Raw genomic sequence first — 18,050 nt, 5'->3', positions numbered from 1 at the left:
ACTAAATTCTTCAGAGAAGTCAGAGAATAAAAGAAAAACACTAGATTTAGTATTTTATGATCTTCAAGAATATTCTTTCAAATAAAGGTCTAGGATATACAAAAATAAAACGTTCAACTTCACTGGTAACCAGAAGTGGAACTGAAATAACTTGAAGTGGAATTCAAAAGAGATATTTTCACTATTCAAAAATGTTAAAATACACACACACATACATACACACACACACCACAGAATGCTGGAGAAAGGGTCTTCTTGTACTAATCTGCTCTGGGACAGCCCTTCTCAAAGCAAATGTGACAAGTGTTTAAAACCTTAACAGTTAGGGACTTCTCTGGTGGCAGAGTGCTTAAGAATCCGCCTGCCAATGCAGGGGACACGGGTTCGAGCCCTGGCCCGGGAAGATCCCACATGCCTCGGAGCAACTAAGTCCGTGCGCCACAACTACTGAGCCTGCACTCTAGAGCCTGAGAGACACAACTACTGAAGCCTGCACGCCTAGAGTCTGTGCTCCCCAGCAAAGAGAAGCCACGTCAATGAGAAGCTCATGCACCACAACAAAGAGTGGCCCCCGTTCACCACAACTAAAGAAAGCCCACGCACAGCAATGAAGACCCAACGTGGCCAAAAATAAATAAAATAAATATATTTTAAAAAAAAAAGCTTAACATTTTGCATGACCCAGCAATTCCACTTCTAAGAATATTCTGAAAAAAATCATCACAGATGTGAACAATGTGCACTGAAACATTGTTTTAATAATGAAAAATATGAAACTTGCACATTTCAATAAGTTACATAAATAAATTATGGCACACTCACATAATGAAACAGAATGCATACATTAAAAGACTAAAGAATAATTTAATAACATGTAAAAACACCTAATCCAACCTAATACTGTGGATTAAGTAGTTTCTGAATTATAAAAGATTAAATAAAATATAGTTTTTAAAAACAAAAAGCAATAGGACAGGTAATAAAGAATCATGACTAGTATTTATTCTTTTAATATAATTCCAAGGTAATTTACAGGTATTTTGCCGTCAAACTGGGTACTTTCTATAAAATTTAAATGCAACAGAATGTCTATTTCAAGAAAATCTGTGGTGAATTCTTTGGTGAAATGAATCTTTTAGTAAAACAAACCACCACACCTTACTTTCTTAGTTCTGGTTTGGATTTGTATGTTTCCTAAAAGTGAACATTAAAAATACAGACTGAATTAATGTACTATTACCATATTGTTATTAAATTATATAATATATAGTAAATTAAATTATTCTTATTAAATTATCAAATTTCAGGCAATGTTTTTACAGATTTAGTACCATCTTAAATAACAAATACACTCAAATTTCTTGTCTATTTTCTTGTTAACACACTCACTGACAGTATGAGTTACAGGCCTCTGGCAGAAGGGACAGTTTTTCAATTCTCAAATGGCATGGAAGAAAGGGGAAATGACAAGTTGCTATTTAATGGGTACAGAGTTTCAGTTTTACAAAAAGAAGAGAGTTCTGCAGATTGGTTGCACAACAATGTGAATGTAACACTACTGAACGGTGCACTTAAAAATGGTTTAGATGGTACATTTTGTTATATGTATTTTACTATAATTTACCATTAAAAGAAACTTCAGTCCTCACTAGGCACTATATTAGGACAAAAAAGATCATGACAGCTTTTACAAATTCAGTGAGTGAACAACAGTGCTACAGTTCTGGGCAATACTAATTCACAACTGCTGTAAGGATTAGCAAGGGATGGAATCAACAAGGGGTTGAAGTAGTATAAATGGCATGAAGAATTTAGGAAGAGAAAATGATAACAAAGACTCCTGAAACCTAACAAAATCACCAAGAGATGTCATAACAGCCTTTTCTTAGAAGAGCTTTAAAACAATATTTAATAGGTGGAGTGACCTCACTAAAAACTTTGGAAGCAAAGAAATCAGTATGTGCTGTTCCAGGTGTCCCCAACCCCCAGGCAGCACAGCAGAAGGTGAGCAGCAGGCAAGTGAGCGAAGCTTCCTCTGCCGCTCCCCATCATTCGCAGTACCGCCTGCACCATCCCCTCCCTCCCACCCCATCCTTGGAAAAACTGTCTTCCACAAAACCGGTCCCTGATGCCAAAAAGGCTGGGGACTGCTGTGCTATACCAATTATGAGGAACAAATGCTGTCCCCGCTTTTGTCACATATGCTGTTACTTAAAAAAAATTTTTTTTTTGATGTGGACCATTTTTAAAGTCTTTATTGAATTTGCTACAGTTTTGCTTCTGTTTTTCGTGGGTTTTTTTTTTTGGCCATGAGGCATATAGGATCTTAGCTCCCAGACCAGGGACTGAACCCACACCCCTGCATTGGAAGGTGAAATCTCTCTCTCTCTTTTTTTTTTTTTTGGCTACATCAGGCAGGTCTTAGTTGTGGCACGAGGGCTTCTCTCTAGCTGTGGTGCGCGGGTTTCTCTCTGGTTGTGGCATGCGGGTTTTCTCTCTCTCGTTGTGGCACACAGGCTCCAGAGCGTGTGGGCTCTGTAGTTTGTGGCACGCAGGCTCTCTAGTTGAGGCGTGCGGGCTTAGCTGCCCTGCAGCACGTGGGATCTTAGTTCCCCGACCAGGTATCGAACAAGCGTCCTCTGCATTGGAAGGCATATTCTTTACCACTGGACCAGGCAGTCCCTGAAAGGTGAAATCTTAACCACTGGACTGCCAGAGAAGTCCCTCTTACTTTTTTTTGAAGCTATGGATTGGTGTCTTTCATCAGTTCTTAAAAGTTTTCAGCCATTAGTTCTTCAGATATTACCTGTGATCCTTTTATCCTCCTCTTCTTGGCACTCGGATTAGATTTTTTTTTTTTTTTGCGGTACGCGGGCCTCTCACTGTTGTGGCCTCTCCTGTTGCGGAGCACAGGCTCCGGATGCACAGGCTCAGCGGCCATGGCTCACGGGCCCAGCCGCTCCACGGCATGTGGGATCTTCCCGGACCAGAGCACGAACCCGTGTCCCTTGCATCAGCAGGTGGACTCTCAACCACTGCGCCACCAGGGAAGCCCGTACTGGATCATATTTTAAACTGACCTCTGTTTTCTCTTAAGTAACTGCATCCTTACTCACTTTCAGCTGTAATAATTTGCAAGCTTATAGTGTTTACATACATGTTTATCACCTGCTATTTCCAAGTCCCTAACACCATATTTATTAAATTTAATACTTCTTCTGTATCAAAGAATTCAAAGACCTCTGGATTTCAGATCCAAAGAGACTATTCCTCTACTGAAATTTTATTCTATTTCTTATTTTATTATTTTATTCAATCTTTACAGCAGCCCTCTGAAAGGTGTTTCTTCACAGTAGATTGCCTTTCTTTTCTCATTAAGTAAAACTTAGAAGTAATATAGAAGGGATAATCTTTCTTAATATATACAACAGTATACAATATATTCTCCCATCTTGTTTATATTACATAAGCTTATTTTTAAAAGGGCATCAACTTATATATTATCATTTGGCAACTTTTCAACAAAACACTATATTTTGTACGTCTTCCTTGTTAGGACATATCAATCTGCTTTATGTCTTTTTAGCAGCTACATACTACTCTACTGTATAAATTACTGTAGTAGAGTTGTGCAATCCCAACTGATGGACTTCACACTGCTTCCAAAGTGTCTTAAAAATTCTTAAATATTCTAATGAATATTCTTTTTTTTAAACATCTTTATTGGAATATAATTGCTTTACATCTAATGAATATCCTTGTACATATCTTTATATACTTGTGGGAGCATGTCTATAAGATAAATTATTTTAATACGTTGTGATGGTACAAAGATGGCGGCAACTTCTTTGCCCCTCCCATGGAGAGGAAAGAGTCTATTTCAAACTCTCCACTCTCCGATGTGGGTCTGGGCTGGCCAGATTCTGAACTGACTGCTGGGACTTAAGAGACCTGCAACTTCTGCCATCACTGCTCTAACTTCCCTTCTTAGGTCCCAGATGCCATTTGAAAAAGCCCCCAGCAGCCACAAGGAGAGGTTTGCATAGAGATATCTAAGTCTGCCAGCCTACCAAGTGCCAAACCAGTAGCCAGTATCAACTAGCCAGTACAGGTGGGAGATAAACTAAGTAGGAACTAATTAATTTTCAAAAATAATTTCAAGGAAATATTTCCAACCCAGAACTTGCTGGGTTGGACTGTTTTTCCTCCCCAGCCTGTTCAGCTAACAAAATGTTCTTGAAAAAGAAACGGAAAGCCTCAGGGCTAAGATCAAATCCAGGGTACAGCCAGTAAAATGTGGCCTCAAAGTCAAAAATCAAGTGAAGGATGCCCCTATGTTGAGACCTCAGAAAGATTTAAGGCACTACTTTCCAGATCCTCTTAGCTAGAAAAAGGTTTCTAAAAGCCTTCATGGCATTTTCTCACACACCCGTGAGTGGGGGTGAGAACAATGACCCCAGGAGACAGCACCAGCTGAGCCTCTGGCCAACTCCAGCTGAATCCCGGATGGCTACCAGCATCAACTGCCAGCTACCTGAGTGAGGCATTTTGGAGCTTTCACCATCTCAGCGCAACTAGCTAACACTACTGGGAGAAACCCACCGAGAAATGAGTACTAATATGTTGTTACTGTTTAAAGCCACTAACTTCTGAAGTGCTTGTTATGTAGCAATAGATAACGGAAACACTTATATTGCCAAACTGCTCTCCAAAAGTATTATGGGTCGAATTGTGTCCCTCAAAATTCCTATGTTGATGTCCTAACCCCCAGTTCCTCAAAAATGTGACCTTATTTGAAGACTGGGTCTCTATAGAGGTAATCAAGTTAAAATGAGGTCATAACAGTGGGCTCTAAGCCAATGAGTAGTTTCCTTATACAAAAGGGAAATTTGGACACAGATACGTATAGCTGCGAACAGACACAGGGAGAAGATGACCATCTATCTACAAACCAAGGAGAAAGGCATGGAACAGACCCTCCCCTCATAAGCCCTGGAAAGAACTGACCCTTCTCACACCTTGAATTTCGGTTTTAAGCCTGCAGAACTGTGAGACAACATTTCTACTGTTTAAGCTACCCAGTCTGTGGTGCTTTGTTACAGCAGCCCTAACAACTAATAAACAAGGGCTACGTCAAATTACATTTCCAACAACATTATCTGAGTGTACTCTTTTTCAATACCACCATCAATAACAGATACTGATTTTGAGTCTTAGGACAATTTCATAAACATCTCATTTTAATTTGCATCTTGGCAAATTCATTCCTATATTTTGCCCAATTTTATGCTGCTTATCAATCTATAGGATTTAAATTGGTTTTGACAAGGTTACTTAGTCATTTGCACATGTAACCTAAAATAAAATTATTTCTATACAGAGCTATGTATTAAATTTTTAAAGTACACATTAAAATTGGAGCTACAAATTAAAAAATAATTCAAACACATACCTCTTTTCTATAATGATTAGCAGCATCCAAAGTATCCAAAATAATGGTGTCTCCTAACAGCATACCAAACACTAAAAAATTCAATTAACAAATTATTAAAATTATGACATCTTTTTTGGTCATATTAAAATATTAACACAAACTTCTGGTGGTGAGCATGCTGTTGTGTACTCAGAAACTGAAATATAATGATTGTGCACATGAAACTTTTATTTTTAAAAAACTGAGATATTTAAAAAAATCTTAACATATATTACAAAGTTTTATTAGAAATAATGCTAGTAACATAAGAATTTTATTCAATATTTTCCTCTAACAGGAAAAATGAGAGAAGTAAATATTAATAAAACTATCACTTATAAACTAAATAAGAACATAATTTTCCATAGTCAGTAATTTATGTATCTGGATCACAAATGTTAACATCTGTATAAAAAAAGCCATCATAATTTCCTTTACCTGTTTCACAATGTTCTACATTATCTGGAAACGTTAACAAATCTCGGGCAAAGACAGGATCTCCAATGGGTTTAAAATACAATTTTCCATTTCGGTAATGAGGCAGAGGTCTGAATTTTAAAAAAATTTAAACAAAACACGTAACTTTTAATCAAAAAAAATATATATACTATGAAAAACATATGAATATACTGATTGTTTTTGTGATCATTTAATCAACTCCCTATGCAAGGTAATACTGCTAAATTATTAACCATTATGCCTTTAGAAATGAAAACGATATTTACCGTATAAAAATATCTTAGTTTTATCTGTACTGCTATTGTCAATTAGTTTGTAAAATCAATATAAACTAACCTTTGTTTAGTTTGACAAGGAAAGGAGAGAAGCAGCCTCTCAAGCTGGCCCTAAACGAGGATGCCAATGATATGACTGTCTCATGTGGAGAGTGGCCCTAGAATAGACGGGGGGAAGGGGCAAGGCCCAAGACTGAGCATACGAGAGGGAAACAGCCCAGTACTCTGGCCACCTGTCCTCTGACACACTGTACAGAATAAGCAACTGAAGTCCAGGGATAACAAGGAGATTCAAGAGATGGAGGCTGACTGGGGTGTCAGGGCTTTCCCCTTCCACATACGGTAGCTTTTCCCAAATCTTGTAGGTAGGAGTAGAGGTTGGGGTGGCTTTAAGAGCTAGTTAACTCAATCCCAATAACAGGCACAATACCAGAAAGAGAGAATAACTAGCTTTTAGAGCAAGCATTAGCCTTAAATACCAGATTCATACTTTCCCTAAATCAAGAATTCTTAACTTGGTCCTCAGGGATTATGAAAAAAAAGAGAGGACCTCCTGGAGGTAAAATTACTTTTACAAAAATTATTACCCTTATAAACGCAGTCATTATGATTTGATAGGATTTCCCATGTTGTTTAAAATGGGTGCTGACTGGTAGCAGAGTAGGAGATTTTAGAAGCAGATAGATTTGAGTTCAAATTCCAGCTGTTTCCTGAATATATTTTTAGATTACAAAGTGAAATAAAATGTTAGTTTAATGACACGGTAAGCTCTTAACATTAGTTTCCATTCTCCTTCAAGTCCCCATACCTACCCAGCTGTACACCTTGCAAACTTTGTTTAGGAATCTGAGAAAATTATTGGTCAATACTCTGTTATACATTTTAACATTTTTGTTTTGTTACCACCATTTTGTTTTAGTCTTTTAAGGTAGATTTTTAAAAATAGCCAAAAATTAGAGAACATATAAAATATTTTAAATTTTAGATTAAAAATGCCTAATTGGTTTGCACAGTTATTTCCTAAAAACATACTTTGAAAAGTAAATGGGAAAACACTTAAAGAAACCAGCTTTATATTAAAACAAAGATGTAACATCCTTAAAAAAAAAAAGGTGTAACAACCTAAGTAGATGGTCTCTTATATTTCAACTTAGCTAATGGCAGTTCCAATAGAGAAACCTTCTCTACCTAAATGATGGCTGCTTATTTTCACACGACATAAATAGGACAAAAGACATGTATCTATACTCTTACTCCAAATAAAGGTGTTCCATATTCTGTTAAGAATAATGACATCTTACCATCCTTCCTGTTGCAAAGGCCAAAAATTCGCTTTGGGTTTGTGTGTTTGTATGTGTATCTCTCATACATACAAATAACATTTAATTGGCAAATTAAACTTGGCCAGCATATATGATCAAATACACTGCAATACTGATCTTAACGAAGATCATATTTGTGATGAAGACAAAAATAATGCACATACTTTGAGTCACTTCTCTGTTTAAGCATCTTTTAGAGAAATTTTAAAATTCGGTGATTTGATAAAAAATAGAAAAGAAATTTCTGGAAAAAAATCATTACTTTCACTTTTTTCTAACCTTTTCCAATCTGGAAGAGTCTTCTTATAAATAGAATCAAGGGGCAACACCTGCTGACGACCTTGGGTTTCGTCATAGATACGACGTGCAGCATCAGTGGTCAAGGTGACCACACAGTCCATGTCACTTGCCAGATGCCAAGAAATAACCATTGCGGCTCTATCATCTTCAATTTGTGCCAGGTGTGCAATCTATAACCCATTTTAAAAATCAAGTAAAAAAGTTTTAAATATATATAAATTTGACATTAAATATTTTAAAAGCCCAAGTCTAAAGCAAAAACACTTTTTTTGAAACACTCACATAAATTAACAAAAAAATCTCAAACTGTAAAAGCTTACTGGCTTAAACATATTAAACTGTCTCTTCTGCTATTAAATTTTAAAAAACTGTTCCATAGATTAAACTACAGTAAATTTTGCAAGTAACCAAATAAAAATATTTGGAATATTATCAGCTAGGTGATGTATTTTTTCCCCACATTTAATATCTCTACTATTGGGGTGTGTCAACTGATAAAGTAATCATAAAATACACTTAAACCTAAATATAGTTATATACTATATCCTTCTAAGCAGATCTTTTACTCAGATGACTTTTCAGAAAACAAATCTAAACATCACAGATAAGAATCATTTCTTCTGCTTATATAAACACTTTAGAGCTTAGAATTAACAGTCACTCTCCTATTTACAAATACAGTTGACCCTTGAACAACGTGGAGGTTAGGGCCACTGACCCTCCAAGCAGTCGAAAATCTGCATATAACTTCACAGTCGGTCCTCCATACCCACAGTTTCACATCCGAGGATTCAACCGTTAGGCAGTACTGTAGTCGGTATTCAATTAAAAAAAAAAGCTGTGTATAAGTTGACCCTCACAGTTCAAACCCATGTTGTTTAAGGGTCAACTGTATAGCAAGTCCATCAGTATCCATAGGGGACTGGTTCCAGGAACCGCCTCAGATACTAAAATCTGTGGATACTTAAACCCTTTATATAAAATGTCATAGTATCTGCATATACCATCTTGTACACTTTAAATAATTTCTAAATTACTTATAATACCTAATACAATGTAAACGTTATGTAAATAGTTGCCAACATATGACAAACTCAAGTTTTAGTTTTTGGACTTTCTGGAATTTTTCCCCAAATATTTTCCATCTGCAGTTGGTTGAATCTGAGGATGCAGAACCTGTGGATACAGAGGACCCACTGTATTTTAGTCACAAGCTTGCTTGCTCAAAGTCCAACAAGGTTGAAATTTTGTGGCAGATTTCTAAACCTCATTTATTGCACTGATATGGTCACATCTACCCTTTATTCTTACCTGATCTGGTAGCAAAAACCTGCCCTAGCAATGAGAACATCACAATGTCTACTCTTGTACAGTAGTCCCCCCTTATCTGTGGTTCCTCTTTCCCCAGTTTCAGTTACCCACAGTCAATGGCAGTCTGAAAATATTAAATGAAAATTTCAGAAATAAACAATTCATAGGTTTTAAACTGCACACCATCTCAGTAGTGTGATGAAATCCCACTCTATCCTGCCTGGGATCCCCAAATATCGATATCATCATGGCTCCATGATCTAGGATCACCCAAAGCAGATAGAAAACAAGATAATAAAATGTAATGCCTCTTAAAAGGCTTAAACACAAACCTTTCCTAAAACATCTCCACTGCCTTTAGTATAGTTTGGAAGAGTACATGATCTTCTGGGTTTTTTCTTTAGTTCTTCCTGTTCTGATATCTTTTTCTTCAAAAGTGCTTCAATGTGTGGCATCTGTAATTTAAAAAGAAAAATTAACTGCAAGGCCAATTACAGTTACTCGTGTACCAGGCAGAGAAAATAGCAGAGAAAAACCAACAATTTAGACAACTCGAGAACATAGTTACAACTCAAGAACATAAAAGTTACTAAGCAGCTAGCTATTCCTTTCTTATAAGAATATGATCATAGTAATGTGAAGAGTCAACCTCACTGATTCTTTTTTTTTAGTTAAGAAATACATAACGTATAATAGGACTTATGAGTTATACACATAAAGAATGTAAGCTTTAAAAAAATCTATTGTCTTTTGTTACTTTCTATCATTTTCTTTGCCACCACATATACTGATTATCACTTAGGTCTCTTCAATGCAAGTTCTCAAGTTGGTGTATTAATTTAATTTACTGGTGTCATTAGATTAGAAACACAAACTGCAATTTCTTTGAAAAGAGCACTCCGTCATTGTTAGCCCATTTTAATGTCTAGTAAGTGACTAGATTATAATCCACATATGGCTTAGTACCCCAAAACAACAGTGTACATAACATTCCTAATAAAATATGAATGGTAAAAAAAAAAAAATTATAGGTTAGAATTTAATTAAAAAGAAAAAACTTTCACATATACTTGGAAACTGTACCTGTTGTGTTGTAGGAATGTCAATATTGTGTGTTTTTAGTTCATTTCGCAACTGGGCCTCTTTTAATTTTGCTTCTTCAACTTGGCCTAAAATTAAAAACAAACAAACAAAAACTATCAATTTGTGACAGCCCCCAAAATACAGTTTTTGAAGAATGTTTTCAATCCCTTGTTTTTTTCCTTTTAATGATTGATGCTAAAATGAAAAATGAAGAGTATTATAGAAATTTTAAATTAAACTAAAATCTAAAATTAAAGTTCATTTCTAATACACAAAAATAAAAAACAAAATTAATGCAGCTAAGGGAGGTAGTATGATATGTTGCAAACCACAAGTAATCTTGGAAAAGCTATTTAATTCTAATCCACATGACTATACATAATTTATACATAATTGCATAAGGTTATTCTAAGAAACAAATAGGACTTTTTAAAAACAAATTTTCAGTGCTACAAATTGTGTATTATTTCATTACTCTTAGTTCCTATTATCCTCTAAATATCCTTGACCTGTGAAAAAATCCGACAAATAGAGCACAACTCAGCAAATGCCTTGTCTTAAACAGTATACAAACATTATTAAAAACTGTAGCAAATGTTCCATGTATTTATTAAAAAATAAATTACATATTTCTCTGCTGCAGATATATTTTTTGCTGCAGATATTTTTAAATTGAACTACACACAGTCACATGGCTCAAACTAAAACTTAAATTACATATCACTCTTTCAGTGATATTGTCATCCAATGTCTTTTGCTAAATGCTAGAGCTAGATATAAACCTTATTACTGTTATGTCAAAACCTTTAAATTTCTATAGATCAGATTTCTAGTAGAAGTTTCAAATTTTTGTAGGTAAACAAGGTATACACTTATTTAAAATGCAGGAATACTTCATCTTAAGAAGATCGAATGATGAGTAATATAAACCATCACTACCACCTTTCTGCCGTGTCCTGCAGTTTACTTCTAAGTTCAGGAAATTAGACAATGTTTGTGTCTCATGGCCTCAACCTTCTACCTCACCATTCCCCAAAGCATCATTTGAACACAAAATGACTTACACTTCATCTCATCAAGAAGCTGTTTGCTGGCATCAAATAAACTTCTATACATTATAATAGACTTAGATAATTGGTCCTTTTCTTTTGTAAGTGCTGCCATTTGTTGCTGCTTCTTAACATCTAAGAAAAAATATTCAGACAATTTATTTCAATTTTTAAATTGTGACTTTTCCGAAATGTCATAACATGATTAGGTAACTAGTAAGCACCATGTTAATGGAGAGCAAAACAAAGTTATATAAAGTACCACAAACGTACGAGTTTATCCTCTATTTTCCTAGAAACTTACCATTGTAAAACATAAATGGTAGGATATATGGTTCTAATGTTCTTGATAAACCTGGTAGCTGAGGCTCAAACACAATAAAATACTCAGTGCTATCCCTTCCAGGACTATTTTCTGCCAGAACTAGACTCTGTATAAAGAAAAAAACAGTAAGGAAAAACGAGATTTAAAAAGGTATTTGTAAATGTATAAATGTTATATATCTCATTGTACTCTGTTTTCAAGTTAAGTGGTAAATTTTAAAGGCAAAAGGCAAAATTGACTGACCTGTGAGATTCATTAAGCATTCATTAAAACAGCAGCACCATCCAAGACATAGAACTCTTTACCTTTTGTTATTGGTTTGAAAGTCAAATTATCTTATCAATAAATAGCTTATGCAAAAATTATATACAATGGAAAACTATAAGAAAAAGTATCTTTCCAGGCCAGAAATATCAATGGCCACTTATATCCTGACTAGAAATATCTTCCTGATTCCAACCTCTAAGTTCAAGCAATGTGAAACAGCTGACGGTATGAGTTATAAAAATAACCACAAAGAAATGCACAAAGCCCAATGCTGAGTTTAAGTTACAGCTGTTACCATGGAAGTAGACCCACCAGTCCCAGGTGACCAAACAAAGGGTCCTGAAAAGCTCTAAAGATTTGTCTTTTGTCTTTTTTAATGTATTTTTCTTCATTAATGAGCACACACACACACTTCTGATATACTTTGAGACCATAACATATAACTAGTAAATAATGCAATATATTTATATCCTAAATAACTTTTTCAGTCTTACAAGGAAACAATAGATACTAGTTGTTTTGTTTTTTTAGACCACAATAAAATTCAGATATAAAATTTTAAAAAATCTAAATTGATAGAACACTGTAAAACAATCCACGAAATAATAAAAGTCCATCATTAAACCAATCCGCAATCCCACCACTTAGTTTCTGAAAGCTGTTTTCAATGTATTTACATGAATATAAACACAAAAATAAAACTGTTTGCACTTCAAAAATAACATACTTTATACTGTAGCAATTTGCTTTCAGCACTCATTTTAATCTGTCAATCAATTCAAGTGAATGTTTAAATATCAATTTTTTACATTTGTGCATAATATAGATACAATACACTATAATATCCTTTCACTGGGTGATGAACATTTCATTTAAAAATTTTTAGCTATTATTTATAATACAGCAAAGAAAGTAGCTTTCAGTACTTCTTGGTGTATTCTCCAGAATAGAGAAATATAATGACTTTTTCCCCCATAAATTTTTGGGGTTTTTTTTGCGGTACGCAGGCCTCTCACTGCTGTGGCCTCTCCCGTTGCAGAGCACAGGCTCTGGATGCACAGGCTCAGCGGCCATGGCTCACGGGCCCAGCCGCTCTGTGGCATGTGGGATCCTCCCGGACCGGGGCACAAACCCGTGTCCCCTGCATCGGCAGGCGGACTCTCAACCACTGTGCCACCAGGGAAGCCCTCCCCCATAAATTTATCTATCTATCTATCTATGGCTGTGTTGGTTCTTCATTGCTGTGTACGGGTTTTCTCTAGTTGAAGTGAGTGGGGACTACTCTTCTTTGCGGTGCGTGGGCTTCTCATCGCGGTGGCTTCTCTTGTTGCAGAGCATGGGCTCTAGGTGCGTGGGCTTCAGTAGTTGTGGCTCCTGGGGCTCTAGAGTGCAGGCTCAGTAGCTGTGGTGCACGGGCTTAGTTGCTCGGCAGCATGTGGGATCTTCCCAGACCAGGGATCGAACCTGTGTCCCCTGCATTGGCAGGTGGATTCTTAACTACTGAACCACCAGGGAAGTCCCTATAGTGACTTATTAAAAGTTTATTTTAATAGGTAGTATCAAATTTCCCTTCAAAAAGGCTCCATCAATTTATCCTCTCACCATCAGTGTATAAGAATATCCAGTTCCCCTGATGCCTGGCCAACACTATTTTTTGTTGTTGTTGTTGTTTTTAACATCTTTATTGGAGTATAATTGCTTTACAATGGTGTGTTAGCTTCTGCTGTATAACAAAGTGAATCAACTATACATAAACATATATCCCCATATCTCCTCCCTCTTGCGTTTCCCTCCCACCCTCCCTATCCCACCCCTCTAGGTGGTCACAAAGCACGGAGCTGATCTCCCTGTGCTATGTGGCCGCTTCCCACTGGCTATCTATTTTACGTTTGGTAGTGTATATATGTCCATGCCACTCTCTTTGTCCCAGCTTACCCTTCCCCCTCCCCGTATCCTCAAGTCTATTCTCTAGTAGGTCTGTGTCTTTATTCCCGTCTTGCCCCTAGGTTCTTCATGACCATTTTTTTTTAATTTTTAGAGTCCACATATATGTGTTAGCATACAGTATTTGGTTTTCTCTTGCCCTTTATTATTTTTTCATCTAAGGAATCCAAGTTTTGAAAGAATTCTAAAAAGTGGTATTTCTCAAGGAGTTTTAAACAATCAAAGCTTCTTCTGATTGCGTGGGATAACTAGCCAGTGTTACTCAGCACAAAAGCTGAGCCTTTAATTAGCCTATGCAGCCGTTGGGCTTTTGTAAATAAGGAAGATTGGTCCCAGGTCCCCATGATTACCTTGTGGATCCATAGGGGCCTGGAGGCCCTGCATTGTAAATCAAAGACCTATTTGTTCAGCTGATAGAGATAGGACAGCAGGGTGAAGAAACTGCAACTAGAGCCTACTTGTATTGAGAAAGTTCAGCCATCACTCAGTCATACAGACCTGATGTTTATTATGTTTATTCACAATTTGATTATGCTCAGTGGATAGCACATCTCCAGGAACCTCCCGGAGCCTGGGGATCTGAGCTATGGTCACAGACCATGCAGGAGGCTTCACTGGGGTTGGGAGGCTGAGGGCTTTCCCTGGGCCCATCTGCTGATAGGGAAGGAGGAGAGGCTGCGAGCATCACCATTTCTTAAGTGAGGGCTTTCTCCTTTCTATATTTCTCCACGCCCTATTAGTCGTCATCATCCTCCTCCTCTGGAACAAAAATGTCATGCTCCTCAACTAGAGCAGCAAAGTTCTTGCTAATTAGCGTCCCGACATCGAGAAAGGGGATCACAATGGAGAACACACGGAGAAGGCCGAAGGACATTTTCACCGGTTTGGGCAAAATGGCGCCGCTGCGAGTAACGATGACTGACCTCGATGGTACCAGACTCCGAACTAAGCCGCCCCGTCCGGCGGAGACATCGCCACCTTTCCCCAGGCTCAGCCCGCTCCAGAAAGCCCCAGGTCCGACGGGTGCCAACGCCAGCCAGCGACCCGCTCCGGACGCCATCTCCCAGCTCCCCCCCTCGTCTGGGCACCTGCACCCCACCACCCGGCCCCCGTGCCGCCCTCGGGAAGCCAACACTTACTATTAATCAAGTACTTCTTTCTTCTAAAACGATGTATTAAAAACAACCAGTCATTATTGTTTTAAGTAGCATTTCCCTGATTAGTACTGAGGTCATGCTTCCTGTTTATTAGTCATTTATACCTTCTCTTCCATTAACTACCTGCTTCTGTTCTTTGGTCATTTATTTTTCTACTAGATTGTCTTTTTTCTCATTGATTTGCAGGAAGTTCTTTAGGATGTTTTAAAAATATGTTCAATATACTGTACTAATATATTGTTATACCAATATATTAATATTATTAATCCTCTATTTATATATATAGTTAAATATAAAATCTTTTCCTTTATGTCCTGTTTAAGGAGGCCTTTCCTATCTCAAAGTTTTATAGCTTGTAATCTGTGATGTACAGTTTACCAAGATACATGGAATAACAGAACTGAAGAGAACTGAGGAGTCCAAAACTGCATCCATACACAAATGGCAATTTGGAATATGAGAAAAGGATAAATATATAGCAGAATAAAACTCAGACACCGCTTTCAGAAATTCCCAGATCAAGTAGGCAAATAATATAAAGAATTTGAATAACACAATTAACAAACTTGAATAATTATAAATTTAGATTAAAACTTTAAAGAAAGCAGTACAAGTTCTTTTTAAGCAAACAGGGAACATTTACAAATGATTGTGTTTTATACCAGTGTTTCCCAAACATCCCTAATGATAAGAATCACCTGCAGAAACCAGATTCCTCAGCCCTGCCCCAGACCTACTTAATTAATATATGGGTCAGGAGCCAAGTAGGAACTGAGAGATTTCTGCTTATTCAGTGTGATACTAGGAACCTCTAGTGGAAATTCATATGCATGACATGAAGCTGTGATTCCATATGCAGCTGTGGGGCAAGCCTCAGAAATGTGTACAGCAGGGTAAGTAATTTCAAATGCCCGTGGCGGGGCCAAGGAAATAGGACAGAGGTAACCAGGATATAGGTAGTGGACTACGTGTGTTCTTCCAATACAAACCGACTCTGCATGTTCAACATGTCTTCCCCACCCTTCTTTGTTTTTCAACCTGTGGTTTTCATTACCTAATTTTTGTTAGGGTACAAGAAAATTTCACTTTACCATCCACTATAAAAATAAGAGAACAAGTGTAAATATAAGTAGCAACTGACACTTGCTCTCAATGTCAAGAGATGAAAAGAAGTATCATGGTTGCAGCTGACTGGAAAATCCTGCTGCTTGGCCCCATACTGCCAAGTCTTCAGAATTCTCCGAATAAATCAGGAATGCAAATCTCTTTGTGAAAACTCCAGAATTTTTAAAATGTTGAGAACTAATTAAAATGGAAATGCTGTAATGTTCGGTGACTGCCAGACCAACCAACAAGTTGAACTTTAGACCAGGTACAAGCTGGCAGTCTCCCCAATTGTAAGCCTAATATTGCTAAAACAATGTGATTTTAGCCCTGGATTAGATAAAAAGATAAACACCACCACCAACAAAAAAATACAGAAAAGGTGAAATTTCGTATTTAATGGTACAGAAAGAATTATTCAATAAACAATACCCAAAAATTTAGTTAATAAATTTTAAAAAAAGATAAAAATAAAATCAAGACCAATAAAAAAATTAAAGGCCTAAGAATACAAGAGCTATCACTGTGAATACAACCCTTCCTCTGGCCCTAATATAAACAAAGCTAAAATCTAAAAGACAAACTCAGGAAAAAGCTACTTATACACAAAAGAGCATTAACATCTTTAATATAAAATTAAGAAGAAAATGATGACTCTCCCAGAAGAAAAAGAGTTAAGGGATATAAAGCAATTATACTCCAATAAAAATGTTAAAAAAAAAGTTAAGGGACAATCCTACAAAGGTCAAAACCATGAAAAATGTTCAAACCTTCCTAGTAACAAAGAAAATACTTAACAATAGGAAGAGTGGTTGAATTTTAAAAACCATTCTATTCAGGATTGGTAATATGAGAATGTACACGTATTTCTGGTGGGAATATAAACTGAAAGGCAATTGGCAATAACTACCAAAAGGCTAAAAATGTACACTCCCTATCTCCAATTCTATTTCTAGCAATTTCTTAAGGAAACAGATTTGTGCAAAGGATATACATAGAAGAAAGCTGATGGAAGCACTGTTGATAAAACTTTGCAAAGAAACTAAATTTTCACTTAGGATTGATCAAATAAATTATGATCATCAATACAATGATGTAGGTTTATACTTCCTGGTAAAGAAATGTATCAAGGATGTGTTAAATGAGAAAAGATTTTCGGGCTTCCCTGGTGGCGCAGTGGTTGAGAGTCCGCCTGCCGATGCAGGGGACACGGGTTCGTGCCCCGGTCCGGGAGGATCCCACAGGCCGCAGAGCAGCTGGGCCCGTGAGCCACGGCCGCTGAGCCTGCGCTCCGCAACGGGAGAGGCCACAACAGTGAGAGGCCCATGTACCGAAAAAATAAAAATAAATAAATAAATAAATAAGATTTTCATGAAAGCAGAGTTCTATTATATTAATGAAATTTTATACCCTCCTCCATGTCTATATAAATCATACTCACAGAACACATCCATGCAGTGTCAGTGTATACACAGAAAAGTGTGGAAGGTTATACACTGAATTGCTAATCATCAATATCTCTGAAGGGTGATGATATAGTGATTATTTTTGATGTTCTTGCACTGTGTATTTTTTATAGAAGTAAAACTATTTCCATTTTGGAAAAAAAATGAATAACAAAGGTTAGCTGGCTTTACTAAACTTTCCTAGGTACATGTACATTTTACCTGGGCTCTGTTTGATTCTATTTCTAGCCACAGAATGGTAGCTTTTCAATGAAACATGAATATCAAATTGTCACTGAAGTTAAAATCACTCCAGTAACAGAAAACAGTCATCCACAGGGGAAAAGAGGGTCTTTCTAATAGTAACAATGATCATGAGTTCACTGTGTAATAGCTTAGAGCAAAATCTCAAAATATTTTAGCTGACTTTCCAATTTAATGTTATAATTAGAACATCTTCATAGCTATACATACAAAAGAACAGGTATTGTAATACTGTGGTTTAAAACATTAAATATGGAAACCTTATCTACTGG

At 36.6% G+C, this 18,050-nt stretch overlaps 1 protein-coding gene and 1 pseudogene across 3 annotated transcripts in view; both read right to left on the bottom strand.

Annotated features, from left to right (window-relative positions):
* Positions 1-18,050, bottom strand: part of SMCHD1 (structural maintenance of chromosomes flexible hinge domain containing 1) — a 131,897-nt gene that overhangs the window by 20,839 nt on the left and 93,008 nt on the right. For all 3 annotated transcript variants that reach the window (XM_029218705.1, XM_029218715.1, XM_029218698.1), the window contains exons 38-44: positions 11,577-11,703; positions 11,288-11,407; positions 10,224-10,309; positions 9,473-9,595; positions 7,809-7,999; positions 5,912-6,021; positions 5,453-5,523 (exon numbers count right to left, since the gene is read on the bottom strand). In XM_029218705.1, coding sequence (XP_029074538.1) covers positions 5,453-5,523; positions 5,912-6,021; positions 7,809-7,999; positions 9,473-9,595; positions 10,224-10,309; positions 11,288-11,407; positions 11,577-11,703 — 828 coding nt within the window. The remainder of the gene's footprint in view (positions 1-5,452; positions 5,524-5,911; positions 6,022-7,808; positions 8,000-9,472; positions 9,596-10,223; positions 10,310-11,287; positions 11,408-11,576; positions 11,704-18,050) is intronic.
* LOC114893143 lies at positions 13,853-18,030 on the bottom strand (annotated as a pseudogene).

This window comes from Monodon monoceros, unplaced genomic scaffold, assembly GCF_005190385.1.
Source record: "Monodon monoceros isolate NGI ecotype Baffin Bay Population unplaced genomic scaffold, NGI_Narwhal_1 Super_Scaffold_1, whole genome shotgun sequence".
Taxonomy (NCBI): domain Eukaryota; kingdom Metazoa; phylum Chordata; class Mammalia; order Artiodactyla; family Monodontidae; genus Monodon; species Monodon monoceros.
Note: the sequence above shows the minus strand (reverse complement) of the source record. Positions and strands in the feature narration are given on the sequence as shown.